Source organism: Patella vulgata, chromosome 6, assembly GCF_932274485.2.
Source record: "Patella vulgata chromosome 6, xgPatVulg1.2, whole genome shotgun sequence".
Taxonomy (NCBI): Eukaryota; Metazoa; Mollusca; class Gastropoda; family Patellidae; genus Patella; species Patella vulgata.
Genome location: NC_065884.2, coordinates 30,704,067 through 30,730,852, shown reverse-complemented (window position 1 = coordinate 30,730,852; position 26,786 = coordinate 30,704,067). Strand labels below are relative to the sequence as shown.

The 26,786-nt window shown below is 35.1% G+C and overlaps 1 protein-coding gene across 1 annotated transcript; it reads right to left on the bottom strand.

Annotated features, from left to right (window-relative positions):
- Positions 1-651: 651 nt before the first annotated feature.
- On the bottom strand, positions 652-26,786 carry LOC126825429 (lipopolysaccharide-induced tumor necrosis factor-alpha factor homolog). The gene is made up of 4 exons (XM_050555121.2): positions 26,631-26,786; positions 8,170-8,293; positions 5,578-5,758; positions 652-3,560 (listed from the first exon to the last, which is right to left on the bottom strand). Exons 2-4 carry the CDS (start codon positions 8,282-8,284, stop codon positions 3,449-3,451), a joined length of 408 nt encoding a protein of 135 aa, XP_050411078.1. The 5' UTR covers positions 8,285-8,293; positions 26,631-26,786; the 3' UTR covers positions 652-3,448.

The window sequence follows — 26,786 nt, the reverse complement described above, 5'->3', positions numbered from 1 at the left end:
TAGTGTATAAAGTCATGATAACTTTGGTCTCTAGAGCGTCCAATAACCCTGTCAGTAATTTTCGGAAAATGTTGAAAGTCAATAGACTTCGTCGTCTCACGAATTTAAACACTGTGTATAAATATTAAGTCAATCCGATGATAAATTAATTTGGTCTTGAGAGCATCCAATTGTGTATAAATTTAAAGTTAATCGGAAATCGGTGAAAATCAATAGGCTTCTTTATCTCATGACCACCCCGTGTATATATTTGACGTCAATCGGATATTCATTTTAGCCTCTAGAACGCCTACAAGCAATTGTGGATGACGGACAGACGGACGGACACGGATGACGGACATTATACGACAACATTTCAACGTATAACGTTTAAAGGAATTCTGGAAGAACAGGCGGGTGACGACCATATTTATACCCCCGGATGGAATGTGGATGTATACAATTATATGCTCAATAGGTAGAAACTCATCAGTATGACATGATTATTGTCCAAACTGGGCATTAATAGATTCCGGGTCGTTCATCTAATCATCTTTGTAAATATATTGGGAAACGAAACCGACAGTAGGAGTTTTGGTACTGAGAAGAGGGTAAAATGTTATTTCCGTATTTCTCAGACTATTATATAGTATTAAACAACTCGACTCGAAATAAGGTTTAATTTACAAATATTTATTTACACAGTTATTATAAAAGTATTTGACCATTAAAAACATACAGAAAGTATTAGTCACTACTAACTAGTACCTGATTGCTTTATCAACGTTTCGGGTTTAATCCTTGTTAAAGGTTTAATTTTCTGGAAACGTTGTATTAATTTGAATCTATTTAGACATTATTTCATATTTTCCAAGCATTTATAAGTGACATATTTTCGAAAATAAAATGGTCCCATGTTTTCAATTGTTTCCCCTTAAAACCGTTATATTGCTCTTGTACAATGTGGGCAAACTTTATTTGGCCATACAATTAGAATATGTTCAATACTCCGAATAAGTTAAATCAGCATTTGCTACTATAGAAGAGACTGAATCTGTATATATACAATAAATTAATTTTAAAAATTAATACAAGGCAAAAATACCAATTGAATTAAATTTTAATATCTACATCTTTTCGCTTTAAACGCCGATTGACCTGCACTACCAAAGATCAAAAATATACACCCCGTTAGCAAAATGTAGCTGCATAATTTTATTTAAGACAAAAAGTAGTAGAACTGTTACATTTTATACGAAAAAAATCTGTATAATAAAATATCTGATTTTAATCCACAGAGACCATAACTGTAAATATTATTTTACTTGTTTGGTTAGGATGAAACTTGAATTATTATTTACATGGATATCAAAATTACACAGTAAAACTTACTTACGTATATGGCGTTGCTCAAAAGCACGTCAACTCCAGCATAATATTTAACAAACCGATGTATTAAATATTTATTAATAAACGTATTACATAATATGTAAGCGATAAAACATAAATAAATAATAAAGGCACATCTGGAAATTAAAGATCTATTTCCACGACAGTCTAAATGCATATCCACTGACTGACAAATCAATTAAAACTATTGAAGGATAGGTTGCCAGGCAATAAAATATGTCCACGACAGCTTAGTTGTCCGTGCAGTCCGTATGATTTGTTACACTATGATTTTCAAGTAAAAAAAACAAAACAAAAATAAGTAGCAAAATCTGTATAATACCAATGGCATGTTGACAAGATCCTATGATCAAGAAGTAGCTATCAGAAAAGTTGGCAATTGGTATTCATCACAGTAATCGAAACGATAAATTTATAGTGGTTGTTGTTGTTGTTTATTACAGATTTAACGTCCAATACAATGAATATGATATTATGGACAGGTTGGTTTAATTAAATTATTTACATTTGAAAATTGTTAAAAGCATAAATTAAAAAAAAAAGAAAAACAGGGTCCTCGGATACCAAAAGTTCCATAAAGATCCGATAATGACTTTTTGTAGTTAATACATGTACAAGTGGTTGAAACCCACAATGCCCTCCAACAAAACGGTGTGATGACAGAGAGCTGTGAAAACTTAAGTAAACAAAGGATTATAGACTCTATCATTATTATTACTGTTATCTAGTTCATGTGTCATGGGTTACCGCGTATCTTAAATGTTATTCACTTTCCTTGCATTCAAAATTTACTCATGAATCAATCACAAATATGATTAGCAACTCATTATTACTATATAATGACATTTATCATTCCAATTACAACATATCTTTAAAAATTGCAAACGCCCAAGTTCGTGTATGATTTATTTCTAAGGCAAAAATACAGAAGAGTTTAACACCGTATTTATAAGCACCAAGAATCAACTGTTGACGGGAGTAAAACGTGCTATTGAATATACTGACAATATTTCACATCTTGTGGGTTTATGATTTGTTTTTAATTTTGTTTGTCTATTTTATGTAGATTATGGTAAATGTAATAAACTATATATGGAGTTGTTTTGTGTCGAGTTTTACTTTGGTTGTACACCACATACAGTGAGCAAGGGTCATAATTCAAGAACTAATTAACGGAAATTGTTTATAGGCTTCCTTATTTCACTAATCTGAACAAGTGTGTACAAGAAATTGTTGACGAAGGAAGGTTATGTGCGCGTATAATTAAAACATCAATTCCAGATCTAAAAATAATCCAATGAAGAGTAAAACTGTTATGCTGCTACACGGCGACATTCTTCTATCATACTTGCGGTTTGTGTATTGACAGATTATTGATCGTTTTCAGTCTATATTTCTTTCTTTTTTTTGCAACCCCAAAGCTCCAGTTTGCAATTAACCTTGCGGGGACATATTTCTAAATGCTTAAATTATACACATCATGAACTTGTATTTAAATATCTGTCATTAGTCTTACACAAAATATGTCAATATGATGAAACTTTACACTATGGGTTTCTCTAATACAATAATCATGGGCAACGAAATATGTATATATTCTTACAATAAATAAAGCGCATAAAGTGAGGTAATTCCAGTGCAACTAACCTCTCTTTTATAAAAAATAACCACGAGGCGTTGCCAGTAGATGGAAATAACAAGTTTGTAAGTATAATCCTTACTTGATCTTAAAAAGTCCCCATTATTCAAATTCTGCACATTCTTATTACAGTTTTAATTTTTACTTTAAATTCCTGGATATCAATGAATCCCTAAATGTTGAAAATGTCCCGGGGTTCCTAATTTCATCTTTCAAGATATTATGATAAATCTTCACAAAATGAAACTGAATTTCAGAAGGTAATCTAAAACAAAATATATACACCCAGCCAAATTCAAATTGGAAAACAGATTTTTGCATAAATATTTAATTCATAAATAGGAAAATGCTTGTTTCCAACGAAGTTATAAGAGGTATGGTAAAATGCTTGTAATGATTCTTCATAATAACAAAACTATTCTAACTAAAATGTCTGAATTTTCCATTCAGTTGTTTACAGTTTGGACACGTGTGAATGACATCTTTACTGGCATTTACACAGAATGGTATTAAACAGCAGCCGAACCAACACCTGAAAAACCAAGCAGAATTAACAATGAATACAATTCGAAACAAATTGTTCTTTTTGTTTATGTTTAGTATAAATGATTTGGTTTTGTATCTACTATATGCTTGTCCATTTTTATTAGTATTATGTACTATATAATATATTATGTATGTCCACCTTTTTACTTGCTAAGAATTAATATTAATTTCCAATCCTTTCTGAGGGTGGAATAATATACTCTTCAAAAAAGTAGGGGATATTCAGAAACAATACAAAACTGCGGAAATGCACTGCTGTTTTTATAAGAGGTAATCAGTGTATGTTAATAACCGGCCAATTGCCTACACATGAACATAAACAGTTCATATGGGCACCTTATCTGGCGGCGCCATTTCACTCGCAGAGAGATACACTGTCAAAAGTGAAAATGGACGTTTTTGATTTTTGTCTTAATAATGAGTAATTGCTCCACCAATCCCCAGACATCCAGCAATTCGTCGTGGTATGCTCCTAATCAACCGTCCAATCACGCTTTGGGGCAATCTGACCCACTCCTCTTGCAGTGCCACGGCCAATTCTTGCAGTGTTGACGTTGACCTCGACGAACACGTCTCCCGATCAAATTAAACATAGCACACTAAAGCAAAGGTGCGCAAAACAGTAAATATTATTATGCAAGAACCGATAGGAAAGCAAACATGGATAGATAAACCAGCACGCGGCAGTTTTCATCAACCATTCCTTGAAGTATCAAATTTGACAATGAACCCCTCCCACCTGTATGGCGCTATTGCGTGTCGCATTTGCAGCTCAGTGGTTCTGTTGGGGCGACAAGTTCTTCATCTGTGAACATACTCCCAAAGCATGTCAAATGTCCATGGCTATTTATCATATCGCAACCTGCATAGGTTTCTGCATTTCAACATCCCCTACTTTTTTGAAGAGTATATATAACATAAACTAATTAAAGAGCGAGGCCTTTAATCCAAAATAAATAGAGGGCACTCATTAATTTCTTTTTATCCCATAACGCACCAAGCCACCAATTTGCCTTAACTGGGTATACACTGCTCATTATCGAATTGGGTCACGGTAAATAAGTGACAAAACTATATACACCCAAAGTTCACCCAACCCACTGTAATTCACGTTATCGTTCCACAACTGCTTATCTCTGCTTGGCCTAAGAGGAAACTCTCCTCATTTTGCTAGTTCAAGACATTCACCATTTACACCAAGTTTGAACAATTACGACGGACAGATAGACGGTAGAGTAGTAGCTGGTTTAACGCTTGCTTTTCACTGTAGTGATATGGCAGACAACAGACAGTTTGACGAACCCATTTTAATAGTCTCTCGTTAGAACAGGATTTAAACGATTTTACAATTAGTTGGAGTAAGTGTATGTGTTCCGTACTTCAATACAGACCGTCTTCATTAGCCCAGTTGGTTCAGAAAAGTAGGACGTTAAACCCCATTTTATTTCATTACTTCAATAGACGAAAACCCCACCACCAAACCTAACTACATCCCAGTGATGCACAAACCTTTTGGGTTAATGTTTGAAAATCTCAAGATTTGGTCGCTTTGACACTAGTTTAAGTCAAGGTACTAATCATACAAGATACTGGTTTTGATGACTTGCTATAGATTCGATGAATTACAATTCAAATGGTATATCATATTATCGGAGCAATGGTAACGAGAATTACCATGCTCATTATTATAAACCATAGCGGACGATTGTTTTCGTAGATCTAATATGTTCGCTTACCAACAAATTAAAATTGGGACATGTACATGGTTCCTAGCCAAAGTCTATTTTCGTATTCATCCTACCTTTGTCCACATAATATTTTGTTAATTTGGTTTGGTTGTCTTTGAATTTCTTTTCCAAGCCCTTTTGGATCGACAGGTTAGTTATAGGAACAAGGCCCTGGGGAATAGCATTAATAGGAATACTGCATTCCCAATAGCATATTTATATAAATAATTGGATACAGTTTCCAAGCATGTCTTTTTGCAATTATCATCAACTTACCCTACCAAACACAGGATACCGGAAGCCGCCCAGGTTAACATTCCTGTCTCATAACTAACAGATGTTGTCACTGTGGCATTACAGTGTTGACATATAATAAGTTCTGGTGATTGTTGGTAACGTCCAACAGAACCTGGTCTAGGAGTAATTCCCACCACCGGTACCTCTTGTACAATCACGTCTGCAAAAAAAAACCACATACGTATATGGATCGATTCTAAAGACTATGGACGTATTCAAAATGTATTGCTCCTGCCATTTAAACAAAATGTATTATGGTCGTCACCTGGATTGGGTAATGGGTATTAGTGGGAAAGATATGTGTCACATACTAGTAAAGATGTTCCCCTCTGGCAGGAGTCGTGTATTTATGGGTTTTAATATTATGCTGAATCGAACTAAGTGCTTAGACATTCGATACGACCAACGTAACCGTCCCCAGAAATGAGGGGTGCGAGGGAGAGGGCAGTGTTTAAGCCTGTTCTTTTATGGGTTTGAGAGAATAAATGACCCCCCCCCCCCCCACGCCTTTTTCGATCACAAATAAAAGGTTGTCAAAATGGGTGGTAACAATAAATTACATGAGCTTGTGAGTGTAATGATTGACTTAAGATTTCCTGGTATGGTGAACATGTACAACTTTCAACCGTGTGAGACACTTACGCACACTGAATCTCCACCGTGCGAAACAATTAGGCTGATATTCCTAACTGTTTAAGTCGCTATTCTGTTCCTGCACACACTAATTCGTCCATCCGTGAAATGGAGCAGACAGAAATCTGCTTTCATCCGACAAATGTATGCTCAGCCACGACCCCAGATTCCAACCCAATGCCAGGCGTATTCCCGGATGGGCATCGTTCAATAAGGGGCCTTTGCTGAGACTTCTGGGGGTAAGACCTGCTGCTTTTGGGTGGTTTCTCAACATTGAGGCTTGAGGCGGGGAACTCATAGCAATGGCTGACGCGCTATTAGGCAAATTAGGGCCCTGTATTCGCGTTGTGACTTCACGTTAGGTTGTCCGGAACGTGGCCGGTCCTTTATAGCATTATTAGTTTTTCCATGTTTCCGACCCAGATGGCCCATGACTGTGTGCTGGTAGAGCAGTTGTCGGCTTATAGCTTTAAAGAACATTCCCGTCGAATGCATACCAATTATCCGCCATCTTTGCGCTTCTAAAAATTTCCTTACCACCATCTTCACGGACAATGGGTCGATATTGCAAAAGATAGGTTGCCAGGCAACGAAACATACGCCCACGGCAGCTAAATCGTCCGGGCAGTCAACAAGGGTTGTCACATATTTTTACTTTTTTCGGTAATGAAACATTTATAATACACTAAAATCTGATTAAGAGCAACAACTCACGAAGTAATTATAAGAAAACTATTAGAATTTGTTTGGTTTTTATAAAGTTCTGCCCCATGCTAACGTTTTGTATGCACAGCTTTTAATATCATGGATTTAACTGTTCAAGTCATAAAAATTCATTAAAAATCAATATACATGTTCGTCTCAAGATCTTAAACTCTGTGTATCAATCTGAAGTCAATCGGATGATAACTTTAGCCTTTAGAGCGTCACAAGATCAAGGGCCATAACTTTGGCAGTAATTATCGGAAATCGTTGAAAATCAATAGGAATCTTCGTCTCATGACCTTAAACACTGTGTATAAATTGAAAGTCAATCGGATATTAACTTTGGCCTCTAGAGCGTCCACAAGATTTTTCAAAGTGATCAAGGGCCATAACTCTGGCAGCAAATATTGGAAATCGCTGAAAATCAATAGGCTTTTTCGTCTTATGAGCTTAGACAATGTATTTATTCTCTATTTGGAATGAAATGAAATGGGATAGTCCAGAAATATCATTGCTACACAATTATTATGTCTGATTAGGTACATATTATTTTACTAATTAGATGGAATAAGTCAACCACGATGTACTTTTGCTCTAAAAATAAGAGAAAAGCTGTCTTACTCCAAACAATAACACGTCTAGCAACGCCAACCAATTCTTCGTATTTCGTGAAATGTTTTGCACAACAACGTAGAAAGACCAAATATTTTTCTGCATCATAAAGTCTAGTGTTATCGTTCAAAAATGTATCTAAGGCAGCAATAAAACTGTTGTTCTATTTTTTATTTAATTATTTCTGTAGTTTTGTAATCGGAGTTCAGCTTTAATAGTCAATAAGTATCAATGGCCCATTAATTATTTTAATCTATCCCGAGATTATTTTCCCTACTCATTCTTACTGAATTATACCTATTACAACAGATTAACATATCTGTTCTCTGTTAGCTACCCATGTACTATGTAACCACAGACAATTGTAACTATAGATAATTAAAACCACAGTGTTACTACGTAAATATGTATAAATTGTTGTATTTAGTCCATCTCTATACAATGACATAATTTCTGAGGAGGCTCCCCTAATGAGCGAAAAGTACTTTAACAAGTTAAAATGTTATTAAACCAGTGTTGAAATCAGTTTGTGTCAGCATACCTTTTATTTTTTCGTCGTTTACCCTGTAACAAAGTAGTGCAGCTTTACGGTTGTGCTAATATTTTGTTGAAATAACTTACGTTGTGTTACAGGCTGTCCTGGTGTGGGTTGTGTATAATTTGGTGGATACTGGACTACACCTTCTGGCGGTGGTTGATATTCATAAGGTGGTGGTTGTTCACTTTTTTCTGCCATTTTCTTTATCTGGAATGAAATAAGATCTAATGGATGAAAGATAAACCCTTGCGTGAGAAGAATAACGAAAACAAATATCAAACGATGATGACGATCTTTACTTGCCATATCCCAAGATCCAATTGGCTAAGATTGGATTACTATGAAGAATACATACTCCCGAAGCAATGGCCATTTCTAGACTTGCTTCAGATATTTGGGCTTTTAAGGGAGTGTGTCTATTCTTCCCGTTCAATCAAATCTATCCCAAGTACAGCAGCATGACAGCCCTTCGTTTAATCTGGGGTCTTCCCTAAAACATTGGACAGTGATTTAAGGTATTAAAAACGGCGAAACTATTGTTAGTCTCCAAACAGTATTGTTTACATTGTATTCGTTTTGATAGCCTCGTTTGTCACGCAATTAGTTTTTCTGCGATAACGTTATGTAACCATATTTGGTCCAATTTGGAGCTCTGTTTAAAGTGTAATGATATTGTTACGCAGTTAGCTATTGGTTGTTAATCGGAATATTGACCAGTCATAATTTGGAACAGATATTTGCTTCCTTTACATCAGTGTTAAGCGGGGTTAGGCCTAATCAAACCAAACACTGCGAGGAGCATGAGAAGAATATGGCGACACAATTGCTCCATGATTCGGGCAACATCCCACCGCCTACACTCTTATCATTCATGGCTGTCCGGGACAGCAGTTTGGTTTAAGGGTCACTATTAGAATGATCTGGGAGAACCACGGTTAATAACGACAGATAGCCCAGTTAAGTTTAAAATTAGTAGCGGGTGTCATGCAAGAGCATGTCATAAAACAGGTGATACAAATTCTCATTAAGGGAGTTTACATAGCTAACACATTGTGTTGTATATTTAAAAGATTAGAAATGAACACGCAAACAGTGAAGCTGGTCCCTCCGCCTCAACCCCAAAATAATTAGATGTCAATCACTATAATTACTTGCACATTTATCTTTTATAAAGCATCGAGCAATCATATTGCTTAGCTAGAGTAGACAATGCCCATTATCGTACTTCAGAGCATCAACAAATCAAATTGCTTATTGCTGCTTAACCAGAGTAAAACATTCTCATTATTGAACGTAAAGGAGCTAAATCGCTAATATTCTGGACCTAGAAATTGACACAAATAAATATGCAATATGAATGTATATAAACTGATTTACATTCAATCGTTTCCGTTTTTAATCTAGTTTCAAATCAGTTGTGTTTGGCGAAATATACCAGAAGTCTCAATCGAATGACAATCTCTAGCGTCTGGTTATTCCAGTCTTCACCGATAGTATCTCCAGATAAGAATATGGCGTCACCGTTTGACATGACTTGCCTCCTTTAAGGATTTGGGTGATATTGAGTTAGAGACTTAGCTACTTTAAACTGATGTTATTTAACAATGCGCAAAATTACACCAATCTCATTTATATAGAAATCTGATACAAAGCATCGATTAATCAAATTGCGTATCACTGCTTAGCCTTGGCGCAAAATGCTTATGTTCAATTTTGAAGAAGAACATAACGAGCCCTGACTAGCGTACGAAACGAGACATCGTTATGTAAACAGTACCCGTTTCGATTTTGCTGAAATTTGGCTTATAATAAGCTTTATAATACAACTAATATTCCAAAATTTAACTTGATCGAACTTACGGTTCCGGGGATATGACCCATTTAATCTCAAAGATTTTGATCTAAATGGGCGTGGCCGCCAATATTCAATTGACCATATCGCAGTTACCGATTGCTGAAATGGGTATTGCTGGAAAGGCAATTCCACTCGGATTCCCAATTGACAATTATTTTTAACATGTGTGTTTTAAAAAGGGTGTCCCTGTGATCTTTATTTTAACCTTGAATCTCACCTTGTAGCCGACGTGAACTTGCAATCACTTTTCATTACAAAAATAGCTTTACACGTTTTCTGCACAATATCAAAAGATACGTTCTCAGTCAACGAAACATACGCCACAGCAGCTAAATCTTCCGGGCAGTCAACAAGAGTTGTTGCATAATTTTAAGAGTAAAAACTCATTAAGTAATTATCAGAAAGTCATTAGAATTTGTTTGGCCCATGGTAACGTTTAACATACAAAACATTTAATATCATGGATTTAGCTGTTCAAGTTATCAAAAATCATTGAAATATAGGTTGCCAGGCAACGAAACATACGCCCACAGCAGCTATATTGTCCGTGCGGTCGAAAAGGGTTGTCGCATATTTTAAACAAAGTAAAACAAAGGCCATAATTGACGGAAATTGCTGAAATTTAATAGACCCCGGTTTCACAAATTTAAATGATGCATATAAATTTCATACATATCGGATGATAACTTTCATCAATAGAGCATTAACAAGGTTGAACTAAGTGAAACAAGGGCCATAGCTCTAGAAGTAATTATTGTAAATGGCTGAAATTCAATAGGTTTCGTGGTTTCACTAATTTAAATGATGCATATAAATTTCATATATATCGGATGATAACTTTCATCAATCGAGCATTAACAAGGTTGAACTAAGTGAAACAAGGGCCATAGCTCTAGAAGTAATTATTGTAAATGGCTGAAATTCAATAGGTTCCGTGGTTTCACTAATTTAAATGATGTATATCAATTTCATACAGATCGGATGATAACTTTTTGCGTTAGAGCGTTCACAAGATTCAATAAAGTGAAACAAGGGCCATAACTCTAGACGTAATAAACTAAATTTGCTGAAATTCAATAAGATTCTTCTTTTACTAATTTTAGAAGTTAGAGTATTCACGAGATGCAACAAAGTGAAACAATGGCCATAACTCTAGAAATAATAAACGGAAATTGCTGAAATTCAATAGGATTTTTCTTTTTACTAATTTAAATGATGCATATAAATTTCTACAGATCGGCAGATATGTTTTGATGTTAGAGTGTTCACAAGGTGAAACAAGGAACATAACTCTAGAAGTAATTGAAGGAAATTGCTGAAATCCAATAGGATTCTTCGTTTCACTAATTTAAATGATGCATATAAATTTCACAACGATCGGATAATAACTTTTGGCGTTAGAGCATTCACAAGGTTCAGCAAAATGAAACAGGGGGCATATCTCTAGACGTAATATACGGAAATTGCCGAAATTCAATAGGCTTCTTCGTTTCACTAATTCAAATAATGCATATAAATTTCACAACGATCGGGTAATCACTTTTGGTGTCAGAGCGTTCACAAGGCTCAACAAAGTGAAACAAGGGCCATAACTCCAGAAGTAATTAACGGAAGTTGCTGAAATTCAACAGGCTTCTTCGTGTTACTAATTTAAATAATGCATAAAAATTTCACAAAAATCGGATGATAACTTTTGGCGTTAGAGCATTCACACGGTTCAATAAAGTGAAACAAGGACCATAATTCTAGATGTAAAAGATAGGTTGCCAGGCAACGAAATATATGGCCACAGCAGTTATATCGTAAGGGCAGTCAACAAGAGGGGTTTTTTTTCGCATATTTTTACTTTTTTCGGTAATGAAACAGTTATAATACATTAAAATTTGTTTAAGAGCAACAACTCACGAAGTAATTATCAGAAAACCATTAGAATTTGTTTGGTTTTTATAAAGTTCTGCCCCATGCTAACGTTTAGTATACGAAACTTTTAACGCCATGGGCATGGATTAAGCTGTTCAAGTCATAAAGATTCATTGAAAATCAATATACTTGTTCGTCTCAAGACCTTAAACTCTGTGTATAAATTTAAGGCCAATCGGATGATAACTTTAGCCTCTAGGGCGTCACAAGATTTTTCAAAGTGATCAAGGGCCATAAGTCTAGCAGCAATTATCCGAAATCGTTGAAAATCAATATTATTCTTCATCCCATGGCCTCAAACACTGTGTATAAATTTAAAGTCAATCGATTAACTTTAGCCTCTAGAGCGTCCACAAGATTTTTCAAATTGATCAAGGGCCAAAACTCTGGCAGTAATTATCGGAAATCAATAGGATTCTTCGTCTCATGACCTTAAACACTGTGTATAAATTTAAAGTCAATCGGATATTAACTTTGACCTCTAGAGCGTCCACAAGATTTTCTGAAGTGATCAAGGGCCATAACTCAGGCAGTAATTATTGAAAATCGTTGAAAATCAATAGGCTTCTTCGTCTCATAACCTTAAACACTGTGTATGAATTTAAAGTCAATCGGATATTAACTTTGACTTCTAGAGCTTCCACAAGATTTTTTGAAGTGACCAAGGGCCATAACTCTGGCAGTAATTGTCGGAAATCGATGAAAATCAATAGGCTTCTTCGTCTCATGACCTTAAATACTGTGTATAAATTTAAAGTCAATCGGATATTAACTTAAGCCTCTAGGCGTCCACAAGCAATTGTGGACGCCGGACGGACGGACGGACGACGGACGGACGGGGGCGACGGCAATATACGACCAAATTTCCATGTGGGCGTATAAAAACGAGGCTCTGTCGGGTTCTTTTTACTTTATCAACGAGTGTTGATATTGTTTGATATCAAAAAAGACGAGTAGGAGATTTTATTTATCACTCAATCCCTCCTACATGCACAAATAGATAAATATAATTCTTTGCTGTAGATTTCACTTTTACTGAACATTACGGCGTAGTGATACATCATTTTTGACAGCAATTCAACCATTGCAAAATCCTTTATATTGACCCAGTGTTTCCATCAAGGTCAATTGAATAACAATAGTTCATTTTTAATAAAAAAAAAAAGAAGTTACTTTTCATAAGAAATCAACTGTTCTTTGAAAATAAAAAAAAGTAGTTCCTTTTCAACTGACCAATCAAATTCAAGGGTTTTTTTTTTACTTTATCAACGAGTGTTGATATTTTTTGATAACAAAAAAGACGAGTAGGAGATTTTATTTATCACCCAATCCCTCTTACATGCACAAATAGATAAATATAATTCTTTGCTGTCGATTTCACTTTTACTGAACATCACGGCGCAGTGATACATCATTTTGGACAGCAATTCAACCATTGCAAAGGAGATATCGCAGTAGATTATGAAATATATCACACAAGCGATATCTACTTTAGAATGTATTATTGGGTGATAAACACATATAATAATAATAATAATAATAATGTACATTTATATAGCGCTTAATCCATCCATGAGCATGCTCTAAGCGCTGTAAGTTAATGGCTTCTGTGGATAATACATCGTGAACATATGCGTCTTAAGTCTAGATCGAAATTGAGCAACTGTTTCTGAACACTTTATTTTGTCAGGTAAGTCATTCCATAGTCGTGGACCATATACACTGAAGGCTTTATCACCAAAAGATTTTAATTTAGTTGAAGGTACAACAAGTGATAGATTATTCTGTGAACGGAGTGGTCGGTTTGGTACATAAGGCTGCATAAGATCTGTGATATAGGATGGAGCTGAATCATGCTGAGACTTGTAGACCAGTGTTAAGATTTTAAAGTTTATACGAGCCTCTATTGGTAACCAGTGGAGCGATTTAAGGACATATGTTATATGTTGACGTTTTGCTGTTCTTGTGATGATTCTGGCACAGTTGTTCTGAATTATTTGAAGTCGCTTTAATAAATGTTGAGATATTCCAGTCAAGGCACTATTACAATAGTCCAATCTTGAAAAAATTAGAGACCGCACCAAAAGATGACACGCAGCAGTAGTCAATAGATGACGAATGTTTCCTATACTACGGAGATGAAAATTACAAACACGGCATAACTGATCAACCCGTTTTTCCATTGTTAAAGACGGATCAAATATAACACCTAGATTTTTAACCCTTGTTGCAAATTCAATACTAGAGTCGCAAATTACAAGACGAGAATCAGGAGTTGATGCGAGACGCTGTGGTGTTCCAACAAGTATTGCTTCTGTTTTTTCATCGTTTAACTTCAATTTATTATTATTCATCCAGGATTTATCATGAGGTGGAATTTGACGAAGCCCAGAAATAACTGCATGCACCACGTGTGTCGTAACTTTAAGGCCATTGATAGATCTGTATTCATCGGTGATCTACAATCCTCAGACTTACTGAAAGAACCCCCAGAGGGTGTTAAAGAACTATGTGATCTTTACAACAAGACACTGGTTGAGCTTCTGGATAAACATGCCCCAGCAGTGAAGAAAGAGGTCATTATAAGACCCGGTTCAAAATGGTATAATGAGGACGTTAAGAAAGGCTAAGTTACAACACAATGGGACAAATCCAACCTGGAAGTTCACCGCAGCATCAAATCGAAACAATACCAGCAAAACCTTAAGGAATGTTAAAGCCCGCTAATGTATTGACAAAATTTCTGCCATTGGCAATGACTCGAAGAAATTTCATGGATTTATGCAATCTATACTAGGTGTTCAGTCAAACTCAAAACTTCCTGATTCAACTAGTGATTTTGAGTTAGCAAATAACTTTTCTAATTTCTTCATCTCTAAGATCGAAAAAATAAAAAGTCAGTTGGACAATCTTTCTGCTCAAACTCAGTCTTTATTTACAGACAAGTCAGGACGGGAGCCATTGACTGAATTTCATCCATTTGCCGAGGAAGAAATCCGAAAGTTAGTCTTGTCGTCAAAGAAAACAACGTGTCCGTTGGATGCAATTGCGTCTATCATTGTTTGTGACTACTTAGATAAGCTTTTGCCTGTCATAACCTCCATAGTAAATTATAGCTTGCAAAGCGGAATTTCTCCTGAAATCTTCAAGCAGGCCATTGTGCGTCCATTACTTAAAAAGGATTCACTTGATCGAAATGTATTTAAAAACTTTCGCCCCGTTTCAAATCTATCGTTTCTCTCAAAACTTTTAGAGAAAGCTGTCAACATCAGATTGCGTACATACATATCAAATAACAATCTTTGGGATACATTTCAACCAGCTTATCGTTCTGGACATAGCACAGAAACTACCGTGTTGAGAGTTGTAAACGACCTGAGACGTTCAGTTGACAGTGGTGATATACCAGTAGTCACTCTATAGACTCCAATATGAATTCAATATCACTGGAACGGCTCATAACTGGTTGATGTCATACTTACATGATCGTCAACAGACAGTATTAATAAATAATGTTCAATCGATGCCTGTCCGCCTTACTTGCGGTGTGCCTCAAGGATCAGTACTCGGTGCAATATTGTTTCTACTGTACTGTCCTATGCTGACGATACTCAGCTTGTCTCATCTTTCAAGCCCGAGGAGGTAACCAAGGCTCTGAGTTGTGTGACTGATTGTTCCCAGGATATTAAGAATTGGATGACCTCAAGTAAACTCAAATTAAATGATGACAAAACTGAGGCTATGTTATTTGGAACAAATAGACGCTTTCAGAACACATCTCAAACAAATGTTAAAATTGGAGACTCGGTTATTCAGTTAGCTAGTGCTGTGAATAATCTTGGTGTTTATCTAGATCCTTATTTGTCATTTGGGACCCATCAGTGATATTCGAAATCTCATCACGATTGATGTCGCCAAATCTCTAGTACAGTCACTAGTTCTGTCCAGAATAGACAATTGTAACAGTTTGTTGTCTGGGATTAATGAATCAAGTCTCTACAAACTACAGAAAATACAGAATACAGCAACCACAATCATATCACGAACCAAAACATCATCTCACATAACACCTATTCTAAAATCCTTATATTGACTCCCAATTCCAGCTAACGTCAACTTTAAGGTTCTGTGTCTGACATACCAGTGTCTACGAAATCTTGCAACCAGCTATTTATCAGAACGCCTAACAGTTTATCAACCAAATCGGCCCTTGAGATCTTATTACCAGAAGACTCTTGTCGTTTCATAGTCAAAACCGAGACATTTTGGTGACAGAAGTTTGAGTGTAGTTTCTCCTAAATTGTGGAATGATTTACCATTGAAAATCCGAAACAGTGAAACTTTGACTACTTTCAAATCACAGCTTATTTCGAGAATGCTGCGAGAATTAGACTTTCTATATATAAATATTGTCTCATTGCGCTTTGAGCATGCTTTTGGGTGGATTTGGCGCTCTAAAAATGTACATTATTAGGGTTTCACACTGCGTGGCAGTAAAATTTTCACTGTGTGATACCTAATGCCATTTACAATGTCATACAAGTAATTTAAGATTTTCATTATCACCGGAAGTAACGTCATTTTGGCAAAAACTGTATTTTTAGCCTTCAAAACAGATATTTTATTCAAATGAGTCTAATTTGTAATGTTTTTAATATTATGATATTTGATTCCAATCAACAAATAGATTAAACCCATACGATCATACAGATACCAGAAAATGGTTTCTAACTTGTACGGTTGCAGAGAAATAGACGGTTTTATACAAGTCACTTTTCAAGGTTTTTGGTCTATATAAGTGGCAATTATTATTCGATTTACATAAAATTTTCAGCGTGTGATGCCTTATGCCATTTCTGATTTCATAAAACTAATTGGACATTTTCATTATCACCGGAAATACTGTACACTTGCATGTAACAAATGTATAAAATGAATTGATATTGCTGGATTTGGTTGATTCGGCGTCCATTTTATTTGATGTGTGCAATGCTTATGTGGAAACCTGTTTAATGGTTTCATTGGTACCGGAAGTGACATATGTTCAAGGGTAACGGGGCACCGGTGAAACCCGTCATTACTGCGTCGCAGTTCTAGTTATTATTATTATTATTAGATTTGGACCCCATCCACACACACTCTCTCCCTGTTCACAACTTATTAGAGCCATTTTAAATCTCAACTGAAACATTCTTAACACAAGGTACAATGGATACACAAATTACTGAGTTTAATACTAAGCGAGGTTTCGACGAGGATACTCTCGTCTTTATCAAGTAAATGATACGGGTATGTAAATAGTAGGCAAATATATATACAGAATATGCAACAAAATAATAAATTAATAATTTCTATTTTTTTTCCTCTTGCATTAGCTATCACTCGTGTTCACCCATACCCCCACAGATACACACTTCTCTTTTAAGTATTGTTTATCTATAGCTCATGTTAATTGGTTTCCCATTAATGGTCTTAATACATTGATCTTTATAATGATAGGATTCCCCCACCGCCACCCCCCACCCACTTTTTTAATCCCTATAAGAGTTTCCACAGTGTAGGTTTAGTAGTAAAATATAATATTTAAAATTGACAAATTATCATAGTTAAAATGGCCATTTTCGAGATTTTTCACTTGTAAATATCACTTAACACAAAATCACTATATTTGTATCAAAACAAACCCAAAAAATCTAGTTATGTTATTTTCACTTTCTACTTTTCTACTTTGCAAATTCACTCTAACATTTTCATCTTTGTAATTTCCACCACCAAAATTTCTCCAATCGAACGGACAGGGGCGTGGTTCCGGGTCCAGCCGAAGTTGACGTCATAAGACGCCAGTATTTATCGTCTCGGCTAAAATTACTACTCTATTGGGTTATTCATAACTCTTAAGAATTGTCCGATTTTATTTATTATTTTTTGGAGAATGAAATAATTTCGTTGTCGTGTCGAACAACTTTTTGTTTAATGAGTTATATCATCGAACCTAGAGGTGGACTCATTGTCTGAACAGACCGGATGAATCTTTGACAGCACATCAGCATGGATGTGAGCGAATTTCTGGCGTTATATCTGAAATAAGTGAAACTACAAAAGAGGTACCTGGCTGCCTTAATCAATTAAGAAACGCTTTACAGTTATAATAAATTACAAACAAGACAATTAATTAGGGCATGGTAGAGAGTATCATCTTTCGTCAGGAAGAGTTGATCCGCCAAAGTCATTTATTCCACAAGAACAGTTACAATATTTAGTTGATGAAGATCTGTAATTTGTTGACAATAAAAAAAGAATTAAAAATAAAATATCCCCGAAAAGAGGTATGAATTATTGTTTCACTGGGTCGGTTTACAGAATATTTTAATTTACCTTTCCAATCGATCACGATAAGGTATGGTAGTTGTGATCGCAACGCATGCAGCTGTCTACCTGTCCACTGTCAATATTAAAATCTAATGGATTACGTAGTTATCATAAAACATGACAGTAAAGACTTAAATTATTTGTTCTTTTCACATTAACTGGGAGTTAAATAATGCGAAACTAGAAACAAAAGTTATATTAATTAAAATACAACTAAAAACAAAAGTTGTATTAATTAAAATACAAGGCGGGCCTAATTAGGCCTATATGAACCTCTCCGACAAGACTCAAGAGTTAAAAAACAAGCCAACAGTGAGGCTGATGTCCCCCGCTGAAATCCCAAAATAAATAGATGACACATATGAATTAATCGCACATTTTTTTTTTCAAACTTATCAAGCAATCAAACTGATTATCAACTATACACTAAGTTTCATCACTCTCTATCAGATAGAATCAAAGTTATCTTGTTCCAAAGCATCGACCAATGAAATTGCTTACCTCTGTTTAGCTTTAGCTAGAAATGCTAATCATTGAACTCAGTCAAGACATTCACCTAATGAACATCTACATCAAGTTTAAACACTCTACCTCAATTAAAAGCAGAGTTGAGATGTTCCAAAGTCAAATTGCTTATCGATCCTTAGCCTAAACAGAAAAGTCTCATCATCAAACTTAGTCATGGTAATGATATAATGAATCTACACTCGGAGCTTCATCACTCTCGGTTAATTAAAACCAAAGTTTTTGGCTTATATCTGCTTACCGTGAGCAGATGGTGTTTATCATCGAACTCCATCAAGGCATTCACCTAATGGACACCTACACCAAGTTTGAACATTCTACCTCAACTAGAAGGAGAGTTATTGTGTTTCAAAGTCTCGACCACTCTGCTTACTCTAAGCAGAAAATGCTTATTATGGAACTTAGTCAAGGTATTGATGTGATAAAACCATACACCAAGTGTCATCACTCTCACTTAATTAGGATTAAAGTTATCGTGTCCCAAAGCATCAACCAATCAAATTGCTTATCTCTGCTTACCCTTAGCAGAAAATGCCCATCTTCGAACTTCATCAAGGCATTGACCTTATAAACACCTACACCAAGTTTGAACATTCTAGCTCAATTAAAAAGAGAGTTATTGTGTCCCAAAAAGTGTGACAGACATACAGACAGACGGACGAACCCATTTGAATAGTCCACTGCTTTCTTCGAAAGGCGGGGGACAAAAACAAAACCTATATTATTATTATTGACGGTCGGGTGGTATCATGTTAGTAATAGTTATTGAATTTTAATCATTAGCAGTTAGACTGGAGAAATTGTGATAGTCGAAAATGCAGTGGAGAAAATCTGATAGTTGAAAATGCAAAGATGAAAAACTTACAGTGAACTTTCAAAGGCGAAAAGTACAGAGGGAAAAAGCATATTTTTACATTGTTAATTTTTGTCGAGCAATTTTGTTTTATGGTAAATATCCATTAAAATATATTAAGTGTGATATTTACATGTGAAAAATCTCGAAAATGACCATTTTTACCATTTTGACTATTATAATTTTGCAATTTTAAAGCATGATATTTTCTCTTAGTATGGCAACGATTCGGCTCCATGGTCAAAACGTCGCTTGGTATTAAAGTCAGTAATTGTGTATCCATAAAATTGTACCTAGTGTTAATATGTTCAATTACTAAATGCCAATCAAAAACCCTGATCTGTAAATAATCAGTGAATTTAATAACCAACGGCGCCTTAGAAACTGTTCTTCAGTATTAACGCGCTTTATAAATGTCGATATTATTAGTAGTAGTATTATCAAAAATGCCGGTAAGTATATATACATTAGTCGTAAACTGATCTGCATAAAGTGTTAAAGGAGGCAAGCCTCTAATTCAATATCATCAACCATCTTCGATATTGCAAACACAAACTAGGTCATTTCGGGACTAATATTACTTCAATAATTCGCTTGCGCGTAGGGGCCTTTAGCAGTGAGAGGACACCGGAGGACCCGGAGAAAACCCACGAGGTTGGACAGGCGACCCTATTCCTTGTCGAAACCACACCAGTTGACTCAATGACAGGCCTTATGATACAGCGGGCACGTGTTAACCATTCGGCCATCCACCCCCCGTGAAAAGATCGGCTTCTGATATCCAATATTTAAGACAAAATGAAAAATTTAAAATTGACACACGAATGCTATCGAGCGCCATTTGTAATGAAGCGACTCGGTGGACGAAGCTAAACATACCTTACTGGAAACACCAGGCCCCAAAGACTGTCATTCAATTTGGACTCTTCGTGTATTTCGCCGAACATAACTGATTAGAAATTACCATAAAACAGAAACGATTGAATATAAAACAGTTTATATACATTCATATTATATTATTATATGTGTTGCGACCCATTTGTGTTCATTTGTATGTGCCAAAGAAAAGAGATTCAGTTCCTTTAAAAGAAGAAGCTATTCAATTCCACTCTGTATAACAATTACTCTTAATCATTCACGCTTTCTATTCTTGGAGATAACAATCTGCACATGTATTATTATTCACAAACCTGTCGGTCAATCGAATATTGTTACTGATTAGAATCGTTCAATGCTCTCTAAAAGTCGAGGGTCAAAACAATTTTAGAATCCCAAATAAAAAGAATAAAAATCCTAATATGAGTAGAAATCACAAACATCAAAAAGACCATTTATAAAATACGAAGCATGTAAAAAAAAATAAATATCATTTTGCTTTAAATGACACTCGTGACTCATTTCCTTTGATGCTGATAATCAAACCAGGCCATCGTCTCAAACGTGATTACGAGATGTTCCTTTTTTTTTCCAAAACTTGAATTTCTCCAATATCAATAAGAATTGCATAATTAAATTTTAAATCTGTAAAAGGAATAGTATTAATTTTCATAGTTTCTGTAGATATTCCCCTAAATACATTGCCTACAAAAACGCCTTAAAAGCGTAGTTGTCTTATTAAGAATTTGATTTCAACAGAGTGTTAACCTATTCAAATCTAAACTGACTCATCATCAGAAGAAGTTGCTATTAAATGCATACTGCCGAGCAGACGAACTTGAATGAACAATGCGGGACAAAGCTTATTTAGTCATGGTTCATAACTCACTTGCTTGTTGGCTAGATCTCGACACAAGTTCTACAGAAAGAGAGGAGCAAAATGTATATTACGCTGAATGTTGCCATATTTCAGGTCATAAAACTTTTTTAAGTACAGGTGAAACGTATGCAAATTAGGTAACACAACGAACAACCGCCATAATGAGCATCTTTACTGATAAATCAAACGTGATAAAATGTCTCTTTTATATTCTTTGAGTAATCTGACTATGGTTTTCAATATCTGCAGTCTGTATTTTCTTTTGAAAATGTCTGGCGCACGCTCACAAAAACCAGACTTCTTTCAATTTTTGTATTTTATGGGCAAATAAAGAAATGTGTGTTATAAGCGTGTGCTTACGTGACTAGTCGTAAAATACATTATCGTTCTATTTTGTCGTTCTGGCGCAGTGATTACGATCGTTTGACAGCTGGCTAGGCTTTTAATTCTTTTAAACGTATTTACTTTTTCCCTACGAGTTTATTTATTACATGTTGTTTATTTAAAGTATGATTTATGGTATGACCGGTTTTGTGGGGTAGTAGGACGTTAAACCCCATTTCATTTCGTTTTGTGGGGTATGTCTAAGATAAACTTATTATATATACAAATATGGTTCTTTTATTTACGCATTGAAAATTTATATCATTAAATAAAAGTACAATAGGGTTTATCGTCTCCATGACACAATACTTACGACACTTTGAGATTAACATTTAGTACAGTTCTGCATTTACATCGAAAAATGTGTTCGGATTTTAATTTATCACACAATAACACATTCTCCAGTAGATATCGCTTGTGTGATAACTTTCATAATCCACTGAGCGATATTTCCTTCGGAGATATCGCTAACATGAAGTTAATTGATCAGTTAAAAAGGAACTACTTTTTGGATCCAGTAATATTAAAGGGGGAAAGTTTTCAATTAACATAAACATGTTCGCTTCTTAGTGGTTTTGACCTTAAAGTAGCAAAGTCTTTAACTCAATATCATCCACATACTTCGACACTGAAAAGACGAATTATTTGTCAATTTAAATCAATATTGATGTTGTGATCTTATCGGGAAAAGGTGGGCTTCTGATATCCAATATTTAAAGACAAAATAAACAATTTACCACTGACTCTTATTTCAAAACAAAACGACTCAATACGATTGTAATACCTTCCCAATATTCCAATACAACGATGGACAAAGTAGATTCTTTTATTTAAAGATACATTATGGGAGATAAGATAAAGAGCTGGCAGTTCGCATTATAATAGTTAAAGATAGGTTGCCAGGCAAAGAAACATACGCCCACAGCAGCTAAGTCGTCCGAGCAGTCAACAAGAGTTGTCGCACATTTTTCTATTGTCGGTAATTAAACATTTATTATACACTAAAATCTGATTAACAGTAACAACAACTCATTAAGTAATTATCCGAAAATCAGTAGAAATCAGTGGCTTTTAGTTCTACCCCATGGTAACGTTTAGTATACGAAACATTTAATATCAAGGATTTAGCTGTTCAAGTTATCAAAATTCATTGAAAATCAATATACTTGTTCGTCTCAAGACCTTAAACTCTGTTTATCAATCTGAAGTCAATCGGATGATAACTTTGGTCTCTCGAACATCCGCAAGATTTTTCAAAGTGATCAAGGTCCATAACTCTGGTCGAAATTATCGGAAATCATTGAAAATCACCGGGCTTCTTCGTCTCATGACCTTAAACACTGTGTATCAATTTAAAGTCAATCGGATATTAACCTTAACCTCTAGAGCGCCCACAAGATTTTTCAAAGTGATCAAGGGCCATAACTCTGGTAGTTATTATTGGAAATCGCTAAAAATCAATACGCTTCTTCGTCTCATAACTTTAAACAATGTGTATAAATTTAAAGTCAATCGGATATTAACTTTAGCCTCTAGAGCGTCCACAAGATTTTTCAAAGTGATCAAGGGCCATAACTCTGGCAGTAATTATCGGAAATTGGTGAAAATCAATAGAATTCTTCGTCTCAGTCCGGACGGACTGACGGTAGCTACGACAATATACGACCGCATTTCAATATGGACGTATAGAAACTAGATAATGTAAAGTCAATTTGCTGAAAATTTCAATCAGATAGATCCACTCTGAACCGAGAATGTAGCGATTGAAATTTCGGCCTAGCCTCGGTCATCATTACTAAAGTCGGTACAATAAAAAGCATAGTATCGATTATCCATTTCATGATTAAATCACGAATAAAAGGTGGGCAGCAAATCGGATCCTTAACCAGTAAATATCGCAGGCTAGCGATGACATCGAGAGTTGATTATGGTCCGGATAAGTTAATTAATGTCTAATCAATAAAGAAAGGCCCGCAATAAGCAGATTTAGCTCTTGCATAATGTATGTTTAACTATTAAAGTCTATATTCAATATCTAATGATAGTCTTTTAAATTGTGTTTGCTTGTGTAAATCAGCGATAATTATTGTATAAAATACAATACTTACCAAGATCAAATGTTTCAAAAATAGATCTACTTTAAATCTTACTGATAGCTACTATTTGTATTGTGTGGACATATATAAACCAAATGTCTAGCTTGAAATATATCTGCCCGCATGGTTATATTAAAGGAGCTAAATCGCTAATATTTGGGACCTAGAAATTGACACAAATGGGTCGCAACGCATATAATAATGTAATATGCATGTATATAAACTGATTTGAAATTAGAGTATAAACGGAAACGATTGAATGTAAACCAGTTTATATACATCCATATTACATTATTATATGCGTTGCGGCCCATTTGTGTCTATTTCTAGGTCCAAAATATTAGCGATTTAGCTCCTTTAATATTTTATTACTACATCAAATAAAGTACAATCATCTAGAAATCGTACGAAATTCTAACAAGCCAACAGTGAGGCTGATATCCCCCGCCGAAATCCAAAAATAAATAGATGACACATATTACTTAAATCGTACATTTACTTTTTTCAAAAGTATCAAGCAACCAAACTGATTATCAACAATACACTAAGTTTCATCACTCTCTATCAGATAAAATCAAAGTTAGCTTTAGCTTGAAAGATAATTGAACTCAGTCAAGACATTCACCTAATGAACATCTAAATCAAGTTTAAACATTCTACCTCAATCAAAAGCAGAGTTGTTATGTTCCAAAGTCTTGACCAATCAAATTGCTTATCGCTCCTTAGCCTAAGCAGAAAATTCTCATCATCGTACTTAGTCATGATAAATCTATACTCGGAGTTTCATAACTCTTAACTTATTTATAACCAAAGTTATCATTCCCCAAAGCATCAATCAATCAGATTGCTTATATATGCTTACCGTAAGCAGACAATGTTTATCATCGAACTCCAAGGCCTTCACCTAATGAACGCATACACCAAGTTTGAACATTCTACCTCAATTAGAAGGAGAGTTATTGTATTCCAAAGTCTAGACCGGTTAAATTGCTTAATGCTCTGCTTACCCTGAGCAGAAAATGCTCATTATCGAACTTAGTCAAGATATTGATGTGATAAAACCATACACCAAGTTTCCTCACTCTCACTTAATTTGAACTAAAGTTATCGCGTCCCAATCAAATTGTTTATTTCTGTTTACCCTGCCCCAAAGCATCAACCAATCTTACCCTAAGCAGAAAATGCTCATCTTCGAACTCCATCAAGGCACTGACCTAATAAACACCTACACCAAGTTTGAACATCCTAGTTCAATTAGAAGGGGAGTTATTGTGTCCCAAAACGTAAGACGGACAGACGGACGGACAGGCAGACGGATGAACCTAGTTTAATATTCCCCTGCTTTCTTCGAAAGGCAAATTGTAAATTATGCTATCCATATTTAGCGTGCTTAATTTATTCGGGAGCATGCTTCTTGCTCACTAACCAGGAGGTGTTGGCTGAGAATGCTCCATTGGAGAAAATCGAGATCATATGTACAAATTTGTAGAGCACGTGAAAGATCAAACGGCAGTTGGAATTCGAAATAGGAGCGGGACGTAGCTCCGCTATCCGGGCAAAATTTCTTCATAGAACACTGCATGGCGTCTGTTTTCATAAAGGCCAGTTGGTGTATCAGGCAAGTTGTTTCCATTTAAGCAATTCGGTTAAAAGCCCATCAGACGTGATCAACAATTTCGTAATTAGTTTAGGCGACCAATTTAATACTTTAACGCTAAATTTAAATTTAAAAATGGGCAGTCTAAAATAACACAAATGTTATTCCATCTCATCTAGCTCAAGACCAATCTTTTTATTTTTGATTTACACTACAAATAATCACCATTTCATGCTTTGTAATGTGTTCATATTTAGGACATCTAAAATTAAACTCTATGTAGCAAAGTCCACGTTCGCCACGGTAATGTTGTTCGATTGGTTTAGTTGTGCTTTAAAACTTTATTTAGACCTGTTTTAAAACTAGGACATTAAAAATGTTTCTTATTTAACATATACACAAGATAAAGCTGTATTTTGGATTAGCACCACAAGTGATCTATCTTTAACTGGGTGATTTCCGTTCAAAAAATGTTTTTAAAGCAGGAATTTAATATCAGTCCATCTATGCTAGGGTAAACAGTTTTCTAATTGTTCTTTACAAAATAAAAAAAAATAAAAAATTTATATAAGTTTTAACATGTTTTAAAGTCAAACACCTACAATTAGTTTATGATTGTTTTTATTTAGGTTTAAACTACATCAGTAATGTATGAAATGCCCCCCATTCTTGGCGTTCCATTGCCGCGGATGTGATTTATGTCTTCATCACGAAGAAAATGATTAATTATCGCCCATTACTGTTCCCGACAGCAAGATGTTTACTGTTCAAAATGAATTGTATATATCACAATTATTAAAAATATCATACGAATTGTTCGTTTTGCATGAATGGTTAGTAGCCTACATGTAAATGCTAGATTTTCCATCTGAATCGAAAAACATAAGATAAGTCTATCAAAATTGCACTCTAATTAAGATTATTCCCAAGAAACATCGTGAGCTTAATTTAATCAGCCTTCCCTCTTTCGTCTTAATATGTATGATTATGGGCAATCTAATCTGCCTGCCGTACCGTGTCATGGCGATATAGTGAGCAATTACACTAACTAAAATTTAGCTCTTTCATTATTGGACCTTAACAAATAAACCTCTGTGACATCCGTTAAATAATAACATTATAATCGACATACATGTATATATCTATTCAATTGATACCAAAATAGAGAATACATTAGTGAAACTCTTACCTAAAACCTTCTATATTCAGTAACCGTTAGTGTTTTGAATGTTTTACAAGATACGCGAACCTACTTGTGTTTACAAATGAACGCTTTAGTGACGTAGTGGTTCTGCGTGTCGTGTGCAAATGTTATGTCTGTTGGACTGTTATAGCTAGTTATATT

Coding starts and splice junctions, on each gene's coding strand:
- LOC126825429 (XM_050555121.2), bottom strand. CDS start 8,284: ATGGCAGAAAAAAGTGAACAACCACCACCTTATGAATATCAACCACCG. Junction 5,759..8,169: donor AGGACAGCCTGTAACACAAC/GTAAGTTATTTC, acceptor TTTTTTTTGCAG/ACGTGATTGTACAAGAGGTA. Junction 3,561..5,577: donor GGTATCCTGTGTTTGGTAGG/GTAAGTTGATGA, acceptor TTGGTTTTTCAG/GTGTTGGTTCGGCTGCTGTT.